Raw genomic sequence first — 12,010 nt, forward strand, 5'->3', positions numbered from 1 at the left:
TGATGCCTTTCCCCTCCCTGCTCTACTCCCACATCCATCCATTTCCCAGAACTTAGTGGACCTGCCCAAGCTGGCCAGTTGAACACCTAAAATAATCTTAAATGGCAAGTGAGTTCCCTGAGTATGTGGAGGGGGCAGAGCACACGCTCTGCCTGGGCTTCCCTGCACCTCAGGTTATTTCCCCCACCACCCTGAGGGCAGAGTGAGCTTGCTGGGTCGGTGAGGATACCTACACTGACAGATTGGCTTGGCTGTTCACTGGTGCCAGACAGGAGGGAGCTTCAGATCCATGTTTGATTTCTCAGGAAGCCAAAAGCCTTCTGGTGATGACAAATTTTGGGTCAGTTATTGCTGTACAGTGCAGAGCTACTCTTAATCTGCTTGAGCATTCAAAGGTAGGATTACATAGGTATGCAGAAATACCATTTTTTTGACAGAAAAGGCAACTTCTGTGGGGTTATTGAAGGTGGGATGAAACATTCTGCAGGTCTGGGGGATGCAGCCTGTACCCTTAGAGAGCAAAGGCCAATTGCTCCAAGAGCCCAGATTTTGCACCCTAAGTGCTGCTGCCTGCCCCTGGCCAGCAACAGGCGCCAAGGAATTTTGGGGAGAAGTCCTGCCTGCTGGGACTGGGCAGCTCTTGCTGCAGGGACACTAACTGCTCTGCCCTTTAACGCAGATGGAGAACCCCAGCTGGCCTCCACCGTCATAGACACCATCATGGCTGGGCTGCCAGGACCACGGGGAGCCCCAGGCCCCATTGGGCCACCAGGTAATAAACTCAGTAGAGCTGCAAACCCAGTAATGACAGGGAAGATGAGCAAAAAGAAATTTCTGATGGAGACTGGAGTGGTCTGTGGGATGCCTGCAGGGAAAGCAAGTGGTCCTCATTGGAAGGGCAGTAGAGGAGTGGGTCCAGGAGTGAGAAGGGTGGCAAGAAGTAACCAGATTTCTTATCTGTTGATAGCGGCAGATTGTTTTGCCTTTGGCAGGACACATCTTGAGAAGGGAATAATTAAGAACTGTCAAGAATGGGTTGTCCAGTGAATTCCTTCGTGAGAGCAGAGTTGTTCTCACCGCTGCTGCGATCCTGTCCTGTTGCTGTAGAGTGCTACTGAGCAGGATCTGGCCAGCAGCCCTGTGATGTGTATGCAGATGCTGCAGACTTTGGAGGTGGCTTAAACTATTCCAGATTTTCACCAGTATAACTGAAATCAGAATCTGGGATGAAAACTCAGTGGCAAGTCTTTTTCTCTGTGCTGATGAGCGGCTTAAATGATAGTATTCCTGCAAACATCAGCACTTCCCTGTATGATGCATATTTAGGAGTGAACTCCCATTAGTTGGAGAAAAGGCTTTTCCTTTCATTATAAGGGCCTTTCATTTATCCTTCAATTCCTTTATCCTTTGACTTAAGCATTTGTATGGTGCATTAATGATTGAGGCTGATTCAGCTGTACTTTATGTATAATGTCCACATTGTTTCATCTCAAGGGTTGTGACAACTAAAGCAGAGAGGAGTATTGCTAAGTTCAGACTAAGCAAATATCCTGTCTCCCATTTGCAGGTATAATTTAACAGCCACTGTTCAGGTATAATTATTTTTCCAAAAGGAATGAATCTGTTAAGTGACTGTATAAAACAAGTTGACCTGTTTAGACAGTGTTTAACTCCTCCTGGAAGCAGGCTTTTCTGTGCTACAGACTTTCAATTAATTTAATTGCCACTGGAGTGAGCAAAGAGCAAGAGAGAGCTTTGCTTTGCTACAGTCAGCCTCTCGTGCTGGCTATATCCAAACCCCGTCTCCTTCATGTTCATCATCAACTTTCTGACAACCATAGAGGGACAGACCATAGCCGGTTTGGGGACCTATGAGGCTGTTTCAGAAACGCCAGCTATATATCTTGCTCTGATGTAGCTGTTTTGTGGATCTAGTTTAAGTTTTCTCAAAAGTTGTCATTTTAAGCAATGGAAATGCAGGGTGTTACTGACATCCCTCCTGCCTGTTTTCACCTTTCTTTCCTCCTGGAGCTCTAACACCTTCCTGAGGGCATAGGGATGTATTCTATCAGGATGTGGGTATCCAATAATCCAGTGTGTGATGAAGCGCTTATGCTGTAGTCCTGTGATCAATGAATGGCTCCTACCCATTGAGAGACTAAGCAGAACAATGAAAGGAAGTGCGTGCACTTAGAATTTAGGGTCTGTCCTTCTAAGTATCCTCAGAACTGTCTCATATCATCATTCCCACAGGGCCACCAGGGGCATCAGGACCCAAAGGGCCACCAGGACCTATCGGAGTCCCTGGATCACAAGTAAGGCGCTTTGGTGCTTTGGGGCTGAGTCAAGGGTTAGGTGCAAAACATCTTCTCATTTCACAAAAAGAGAGAGAGTAGTTTATAAGTCTTGGATCTGATGTTTTGTTCTGCATGAAATTCTGTGATTTTAATACCTTTTTTTTCATTCTGAATTGTGTTGAGAGGTTGAAATGGTTGCGCTCTCCAGATTTTCCCTTAATCATAACAACACATCTTGCTGTTGCTGTGTCAAAACATTGGCCTAAGTTGATACGAAGGATTTGACATGGGCTTTACTAACACAGTGATAGAAAAATACTGTGTTTCCTGTGGAACACATAAAAAGAACAAAAATGCATCAATGGGAATTCACCAATTCACCAAAGTGAATTTGATAAGCCTAGCTTTTGAGAAATAGCACAAGAAAAATGCCACAAATTCCCATCAGTTTGATTATTTATCAAAACAAAAATTGAGGGGGGAGGTAATAATGGAGTGTGATAAACTCACTCAAAAGAATTTATGATAGGAGAAAGGCAAAGTACTCACATGGATGGAAAAAGCCGGTTAAATGGGAAGAAGTGAAGTCGTAATGAGTAGTGAATTGCCAAACTACTCAAAATTGTGGTTGGCTGATACAAAGGGACTCTGTGGAGGTAAACCAGCAACAGAAGAGCACAGAGAGAGAGAAACGTTAAGTAACTTAGCAGAGGGATGTAATTAGATCCTGATAAGAGGAGGCTTGGAATTGCTAGAAATTAGAGAAAGGAGATTTTTACTATGTATTTATTAATCAGTTTGAAGAAGCAATGGACAGCAGGTTAGTGAAAGTTTGCCAGTGTAGCAGAATCATTTCAATTAGTGAATGCTCTGGAGAACCATGAGAAACTCCAGATAGATATGAACACAGTGGGAAATTTGGCAGCAAAATGACAGATGCAATTTATTGTGATTAAATATAAGGTAATTCACAATTCATAAGTAGGTTCTGTAGTAGAGTCTGTTTTTTTCACATACAGCACACATTATAAATCTTTTTTTTTCCCCCACAGCAGATTTGTGGAATTTAGTGTTCTTGAGTGCCCCCATGTAATCACACACTGAAAGTCGCTGTTGAGAGCTGTAAAGGGCAAAGGATGCTTATGAACATTTAAGCTTTGTTCATACTACATGTTTGACATGGGGGCCAAGTCTGGTTGGTGCTTTACCTCGTTTGGCAGCCCTAGTTAACCTCCTAAATCAGGCCTGAGTTTCTGAATCTTGTGGGGCCAGGGGAGACGTAGCTGAGCTGGTGGCCAGGTCACTGTGCAGCTTGATGGTGAGCTGGTAGGGCTGACGGCAGGCAAGGAGCAACAAGTCCTCCTTTAGACCCCTGAAACACTAATGCCCAATCTTATAGACACGTGGTTTAGTGGTGGGATGGCAGTGCTAGCTTAACGGTTGGACGTGATGATCTTAAAGGTCTTTTCCAACCTAAACAATTCCATGACTCTATTGGGCTGCTTAACCAGACATTGGGGCTCCTCACAGCTATGCCTCAGAAGCCTATTTCTCTGGATGCTGAGAAGTGGGGGTTTCTGGGGGCTGTTGTTAAGCAGGTTGGCTTAAATCACCAGCGGTCTGGAGTGGAGCACTAGTCTCATTTGCTGTGGTCTCCAAGGTGATGTGCAAGTCACTTGAGGTGGAAAAAAGCGTCTTGCATATGGTCATGGGGAACTGACATGATGAATATAAACAAAGTTGTTCTTTCCCTGTCTGGTTTATAGCTGTGGCTTCGCTGGGTGGATAAGTTAAGAATTTGGATCAATTTCTGCAAAGCAGTTCAATTAGTAGAAATCTGGAGACTATGCCCTTCTTATCCATCGGTGACTGCTTTATAGATTTATTCAACCCAGGGAGCAAAATTATTAGTAGAGATTGGTCTTAATTTGAAAATTGTTTATTACGGTGAGTGAACAGCTTCAAAATAATTTCCACTGCACAATCCAATTAATTTTCAGGTATGTAGGCTTACTCATGCCACCCACTGAGGCAATTATGAAGAGGGGGAAAGTAGTGGGGATTTTTAAGCTAACCATACTATCTGTGTATTAATTTCTTCTTGGTAACTGAGAACAAGAACTATCCTGTCATACTGACCCCTTAAAAAATGTTACATTGGTAGCCTGCAGTGCAGTAAAAGACCCAAACAGAGGGATATGCAGGAACTATAGATCTCAGGATATCTGCAAACAGAGCTTCCATTGTTGTTATTTGAGGGTAAAAGAGAATCCAGCCCAATTGCTTAACGGTTGTATGAGGTTTTCAGGATCTGAGGATCATTGGGAAATGTGTTCACTACACCTACACAAAAGTTGCACAGTAGAAATTAATTCCTTCTTGTTCTCCATCTCTTCTAGGGCTTACCGGGCTCTCCAGGACAACCCGGGCCAAAAGGCTCCAAAGGAGACCGAGGAGAGAGAGTAAGGTTTTACATACACAGAGAGATTCCCAGCAACATCGGGGGCGATGCCTCAGAAATTATATACGAAATAGGTCTTTCAAATTCTGTGGGAGTACAGCCATGAACAATTTTAAATGTAGAGTTTCTAGGTCTTCTGCAAGAACCAAGATGATGGTTTACAGTACAGATAAAGGGTTGAATTGCTTGCAAGGTCTGGTGTTCCCTAAAGAGATTCAGGTAGCAAATACATGGTATATAAAGGCTTGTGGAGACCAACTTTCCTCTGCCAACCAAGGCTCTTTAGTGTGGAGTATTTTGGGTGGTCTAACTGAACTCTTCCTTCTGTTGTCAATAAGGCAGTAAAAGCTCATCAGACTTTTCCTGAACGAAAGCCATTCCCCAGGTCAACTTGTGTTCTTAATATATTTAGAATATGGTCACGATGTTCTTAATATGTTCATGTGCTATACTTCCATCCTTGATGGGTTGTCAAGTGCTAATAACTAAATATAGATAGAAGGGCTGTTTGAATGTTATTTCCAAACTGGTAAAGTTCAGGAAATACCGGAGAAAAATCTAACAAGGATATAAATGTGTCAGATTCCCATTCCAGTGTTCAAGCACCAGGAAGGGTTTCAAAGTGGCATTTCGGCCTTCAGCTCCTTCTGTTCAGCTTACTTTCCCAAAGGCCATGGTCTTTGAAATCTCTTCTGAGAGACTCTGGGCGCTCAAAATCACTTGAGAATGTAGTATGTGGTGGAGGATCCATTCAGCAATTAGATCTGCAAAATGTATAAGTGGGCACATAAGGACTGTGGGCCATCGCTAACACCCTAGCATGGAGCAGAGTCAAAGGAAGGAAGAAAAATAAGGAGAAAATTATTGGTTGTTACCTCTAAAATGATGGACATCTACAGTGTGCCACAGCTGTAGGGAACAAGTTCCCTTTTCTTCCAAGTGCCACTTCTACTGTCACATAGATGGAGGTGAATGTGGAGGTCACCACCTGTAAATGGGTGGCTCAATAGATGATGTGCTTCCCCCATACGACAGCATCTTCCAATTCAAAAGGCACAGGGATGTCTGAAAGAGCTAAGACAGACAAATGCAAGTTGGTTAACTCCAATTTGGTGGCTTCCCAAATTCATGCCCATAACCAGTAACAGACTTAAACTATGTTCCTCTGCCCAAACAGCGTGCAAGGAGAGCAAGTCCAGGTGGCTTGTTTCATTCCTTCCTGACGCACTTCACATCAAGGAGCTGCGGATATCTGAGGATGGAGCACACATGCTTTTAAAAAGCTCTATTTTATTTTAGTATCTTTGCACATTGTTTTGGGTGCTTGGTCCCTGTTCTCACTTGCAGCTCCCTGAAAGACAGAGACCATTTTAAGTGACTGTTAGTAATTTTTTAATAACAGTTCCCTTGTGCAGATCAGCCACTTTGGGCATGTATTGGCTTTACTAATAGGTTACAGACTGATTTATTTCTGGGACTAGAATTGAAGATTCTGATAGAGAGCAAAACCTTAACCAATGAGATTTCAGCACAGGTTACTGACTACAAGTCATTGCCATTAAATGTTATTTTCATTTAAAAAAAAAAAGGCATGGTATATGGCAAATGTCAAGTTTCCATCCAGGAAACTGGTAAGGGCTCTTCCTCAACGATTCATTTACCGTTTGCTTTAGTTTGTGGTTGACCATACTGCTAAGACTACACTTATTTTGAAACAAAAGCTTTGTTGCACAGTGTCCATTCAGTACAGACAAATCCTTTAGACTTTGATTTTGTTCCCTCCTTGTTAGATATACAGAATTGTAACTCTCCTTCTAGGTTTGGGACAAATGAGATTTCCAAATATCAGAATGTCTTGCTAAATAGAAAAAAATTCTATTTCTTGTCCTTCCTCTGTTAGCATGGAAAGTGAAGGCGATTGCTTTTTCTGGCAGAATTTCTGTAGGATGTTCTGTGTGCTTTTTGTCTTTGTGAGTGTGGATTTGAATGCTGGTTTTGACAACTACATGCTGCAATTTTGGGTTTGGTGGCTACAAATTAGAGCTAGCTTTGCACAGAGCAGAGGAGCTGTGCAGCTGCAAAGAAAAGCAGAGGAGGGTTTACGGTATCTATTGAGATTCGAGAAAATGTTATTAGACATTCTTCCTGCTTAATCTCAGAGAGAACAGACATAGAAGAGACCTGAAGCAGTCTGAGCGCATCCCCTGGATGGCACATCTATATGTGCGCTGCTCACGATCAGCCTCTGTTCATCTTATTCTTAAACAGTGCCAGGGAGGGATACACCACATCACCTCCGGGCGGTCTTCGGAGGTGCAGCTAGTGAGGGCCTGGGATAAAAGATATTTCTAACACCCAGCCTAAATATCCTTTGATCCCCTTTAAGCTGATAACATCCTTTCCTGTTCCCTCTGGACATAGAGAACAGTCTGTTTACGTATTTTGAGTGTGTTGTTACGTCTCCTCTCCCTGATCTGCCACTTGCCTGGGCTTTTTCAGGGGCCTTACTCCCTCCGGTGCAGAATCCAGGTATTCCCCTTTGGAGATGTTCAGAGCACCTGATAAACTGGGCCTTCCTCCCAGCGCTCTTTGCATGGATACAGGCCATTGCCTAGCGCTGGTCAGCTGCTTGCCGGCAGCTGCAGCTAGGTAGTTTTTGGGGAAAAGAAAGGATGGGTTTGTTTCTGTGTACATTTAGGGGAGAAGAGCCAGGTTAAATATATGGCTGTTTCATCAATGGATTTCTACAGGTGCTTTTAAATTTTGCTGCTTCTTCCCCAGCTCCTGCTTTCTCATGAAATAATCCATAACTGTTCTTCTGGTCAGGGATTCTGCCCTACCCCAGCATGCTCTGGGGTGGGAAACCAATGCTGCAGAGGGAAAAAACAGGGAAAAAGATGCTCACTTTGATGGCATTTCATTCCGCCCCAAACCAACACGTACCATTTCAAAATGTTTCTGTTTAAAACAACAACAAAAAAACCCACCCAACCCAAAAAACCCCACTGGGAACAATGTCAACCAAAATATTGTACATGTGTTTTGATCAGTAGCTGTTGGGGTTAAGGCAGGGATGTGTGTGTGGAGCGGGAGGCAGATTAAATCAGTGCTCTGTGGGAGTCCTGGGCTCTGTTTGCTGTCTGGGGCAGCATCAGCCCATCAGTTTTACTAGAGAGAAGAATGCGGTATCTTTGTAAGAAACAAATCTCCAGCCAAATTCCTTCCTGGTATAATGTAACTGACTGCTGTAAAGTTCAAAAAATTGCTAATCGTCTTACTGAGAGGGTGCTGAGCTGAGTAGCTCTGTATAGAACCAAACTTCTCCAATGTGAGATGGGATTTGGAGCTGATACTTGACAGAAAACCATGACCCCCCTTTGCTGTCTCTAAGTGATAATGTCAAGGAAAAGGAATTTTTTTCATATTATCCCAAGTGTAAGGTTTTTCATTAAGCCATCTTAATTCCACAAGTAAAAATTACACTATGTTCTTGTCAAATGGAAAAATATCTCCTAATGACACTTACTTTATTTCCAACAGGGGCAAGCAGGTCTGACTGGAGAGAGGGGCATTAAGGGATTTCCTGTAAGTGATGTACTTGCGGGTGTGTGCAAGACTCAGATGGGTTTGGTGCCTGCCTGGCACCATAAGTACCACCCAGCTGGACTGCAGCTGGTTCAACCAGCTCTCTCAGATGCAATGCTTAGGTCAACTGTCTCCAGCTTAGACATTTGTTCAATAGACAACCTCACCTTCACATATTCCTCTGTAAATGAAACACAGCCTTCCTGCATGTTAAGCGTAGCACTGAAATTCTGTGATCAGGAAGGCATCAGGCCAACTGGGGAGATGTGCTTGGCTTGCAGATCCCCGCTAGCCAAACCTTGGCAGACAGAAGCCCTCTCCCTGCCCCCTGAGGTTCCTGGCACTACCGGAGCCCAAAGGTGCGCACTGTTAAACAGCCCAAAGTACATCAGCTGCTCTCAACTCCCTCTTGCACCTTGGTCTGCCAAGTTGAGCTGGAAACCCTTTAATGAGATTAAGAGATGTCTCCAAATGATTTCTTGGCAATACCTGAACAGATGCACACAGGAGATGTCTGCACTGGCACATACAGCTGGGGTGCAAACAAACCAGTGGAGATGAAGGTTGGCTGAAAGTGAGCTAGTGGAGCAGGTTGAGATTTTTTTTTTTTTTTTGATTGGCAGCATCCAGAGAGGTCCTAGGTCCTCTGGGAGGTTTCTCTTCTCTCTTCCTTAATTCCAACTCATTCTGTACAATTCACACAACCTTTTCTTCAGTCCTTCCTCCTCACCCACCCCTGCTTGGCAAGTATCTCAGGGATGTTCAACAAGTTTTGAGGAGCCCAGGCATTTCCACTCTATTTTATTCACCAGTTTGTTATCCCTTTCTGTTGTTTTATGTTTAGCTTGTGGTTTAATGTCTCCATGGCATCTGGTCTTTGAGAAATGCATGAATGCCCTGGTTGGGGGGGCGGAACATCAGACCAGTGTTCACAGCATATAGGGCTCTTTGTTCAAGAAAAGCTTAATGAGCATCTTCAGAGGCAGAAAGTGATGTGACTGATTAATGAAAGTAGAATGGAGGATTTTATGTTCTAAATCAAAGATGAACATGTGCATGTTTGGGGGAAGGGATCAGTATTTTTATCTGCATTGCTCATTGAGATCTTCATGAGATGTATATAGTCTTGTAGTCGGCTCAGGCCATGGCAGCCAGCCCCTCCTGCAGCTTGGCCACTCCTGGCCAAGTTCATCAGTGTTGGAAATGGTGATGACCTCCTGGGAAGCTGGTGGGAGCCAGAACAGAGCTCACGAGAGGACTTTGGCCCTTGGCATGAAGTGCCAGTCAGTCAGTTTGTTTTCTGCTGGTGAAATGCTTGTGCCTTTAATTTGTTCCTTTGGAGGGATGAGATGCAAGTGATCCTGGACAGGGTCCTCAGTCACATGAAAACAAATTTCTGTTTCTTGTCTGTTCTAGGGTGAACCAGGCAAGAAGGGTGAGGAAGGTGACAAAGGTGCTGATGTAAGCATGTATTTCTACTGTTATTTTACTTTCTTTTTTGTCTCCTTACTGTGCTTCAAGCATATTCCCTTTGGCAGGCTGCTTTGTGGAGGTCAAGAGTCCTGTCCACAGTTAAAAGTGCAGAACGAGATGATTTGAACCTTGGGTTTGATCTTAATACATGCTAGAAATCCTGGTCTTTGAGGTTTCCTTGGCCACGTTGTCAGCTGCCCTTCTCACCACGCTCTCTGGACACCTCCTCAGTCCCCAGGGTTGTTCTGCCACACAGGGCTGCTACAAGGTGGGGAATTCTCCCCCACTGTCCCTCCCACAAGCTCCGGGGCAGACTCCCAGAGGAGATCAAACGGCACGTGCAGAGTTGGAGTTCCTGCATCTCTGCTCTCCCACCCTAAAATGCTCCCCAACCTCAATCTGTCCCTTCAAGCCTATATCTAAGGCAGTGGGGGCAACAAACTACAGCTGGAATGCACGTGAAAGTACATGGATCGGCTTCAGGCCGTGTGTGGCCCAGCTAGGAGCTCTGTGAGAGGAGCGTGAAGCCCATCAGGATGGGCTTGCATGCCACTGTTCCAGTTTATAAGGGAGCAACAAGATGGTGCTAGCCACATGTCCCAGTTTTCCAGTGCACCAACAAAGAGAAAGCCCAGGTAATTCACTGATGTTCAAAGTAAATGTCAGATGAGAGCAAAACCTGTTCTCCAGGTAGTTCAGCATAGTTGTTAACATAAGCTTCACATTATGAAGGTTTGACAGGAATATACACCCTGGGTTTGGCCCACTGCAGAGGCAGGAACCAAACTGAAAGGCTTGGCTTTGGGTCAGAGGCTCTGCAAACGTGGGGTATAACTAAGGAGTTTTTCTTTAAGTAGGGATTTCTCCTGCATTCCTACTTAACCCTTGCAGCTTACCTCTTCTTTCACATATTTTCTTTTTTAAACATTCATACTGCATAGTTTGGCATTATGGAGGCAACCTTAAGAACAAGAAGCCTATTCTGCAATTTATACCAATGATAGTTTTCTTCTCCTTCTTTCAGGGGGAAGGTGTTCAACAGCTTCGAGAAGCTCTGAAGATCTTAGCTGAGAGGGTATTAATTCTTGAGCACATGATAGGAATTCATGGTAAGCGCCGCTAAGGTTTTCTTTTCTAGACAACTGGAGGCTCTGTTCAGGCAGCTGCTTGATGGTTAAAAATCCTCCCTGTCTCCTAAACTCTCTGCCTAGTATCTATTTAAGCCGGGTTTTCAAATCTAGGTACCCAACGTGACTTAAAGGATGCTTAAAACTGTTGAGGACCTAGAGCTTCCACCAACTGCACTAGTTAGTTACTCTGGCTTTACAGTAGCAGGTGAAATGACCCCCACAATAATTTTTATTGCAATTCAGAAAGCCAAGTCATGAGCAGCAGCTCAAGCCATGTGGCGCAGATCACCTACCAGCTTCCCAGGGAGTTGCTTGTTCAAGTTTTTAGGCCAGATCATTTAATCCTGTTAATAGCGTCTTCCAAGTGACTTTAACACCGAGGCCCTCGCCTTGTGTAGCACTATATTTTACAGAGAAAGCCCAAACAGTGCTACACATTACCCTGAAAACCAGTGATCCCTGAACGTCTTGTGATTATAACTTACATAAAACCTATTTTCACAACCAGATTTAAAGAAACTCTCACATGTTCTTTGTTCAGATAGATTTTAAGTTTTCTGTTGAGGCTATTTGCCGTCATTGGTACAGTGTGTGGCATCGTCCCTTAACGAGTGTTTTCTTCCCTTAACCAGAGTATGGGCTTGTGCAGTCATCACAGGTCAGCCTTCTCCCTTTGGGGTACTTGAGGATCAATTCTCTCACAGTTGCCAGAAGTTGCTGTGCCAATTCCTCCCCTTTCAGAAACACAGTAGAGGCAAAATGTTGTTTCGATCTACTATCCCAGCCTGTGAGAAGCAAGCCTGTTCCTTGGCACTGAGATGAGCAATCTTTACCCAAGTCCTATAGCACTTTTCTTTTTTTCTCCTTGACACATGGCACCTCATCCCTGGCCATACTTGTAAAGCAAGCTGCTTGCACCTTCCTTCAGATTGACATCCACTTTTATTATGAAGTGCCCTTTGGATATTGATTTAGCCTGGGGAAATGCTAAATAGCTAAAATGTCCAGCAGTTCCTAAGCAAGTGACTCAAAGTGCATCTATTACTGTGCAGTAAGGCAGCGTG

At 44.1% G+C, this 12,010-nt stretch overlaps 1 protein-coding gene across 1 annotated transcript in view; it reads left to right on the forward strand.

Annotated features, from left to right (window-relative positions):
• COL26A1 (collagen type XXVI alpha 1 chain) overlaps positions 1–12,010 on the forward strand; it is a 178,336-nt gene that overhangs the window by 163,810 nt on the left and 2,516 nt on the right. The window contains exons 9-13 of the mRNA XM_035900615.1: positions 680–772; positions 2,272–2,315; positions 4,697–4,759; positions 9,760–9,804; positions 10,841–10,925. Of these exons, the coding sequence (XP_035756508.1) occupies positions 680–772; positions 2,272–2,315; positions 4,697–4,759; positions 9,760–9,804; positions 10,841–10,925 (330 nt within the window). The remainder of the gene's footprint in view (positions 1–679; positions 773–2,271; positions 2,316–4,696; positions 4,760–9,759; positions 9,805–10,840; positions 10,926–12,010) is intronic.

This window comes from Egretta garzetta, unplaced genomic scaffold, assembly GCF_000687185.1.
Source record: "Egretta garzetta isolate BGI_Z169 unplaced genomic scaffold, ASM68718v1 scaffold108, whole genome shotgun sequence".
Lineage (NCBI taxonomy): Eukaryota > Metazoa > Chordata > Aves > Pelecaniformes > Ardeidae > Egretta > Egretta garzetta.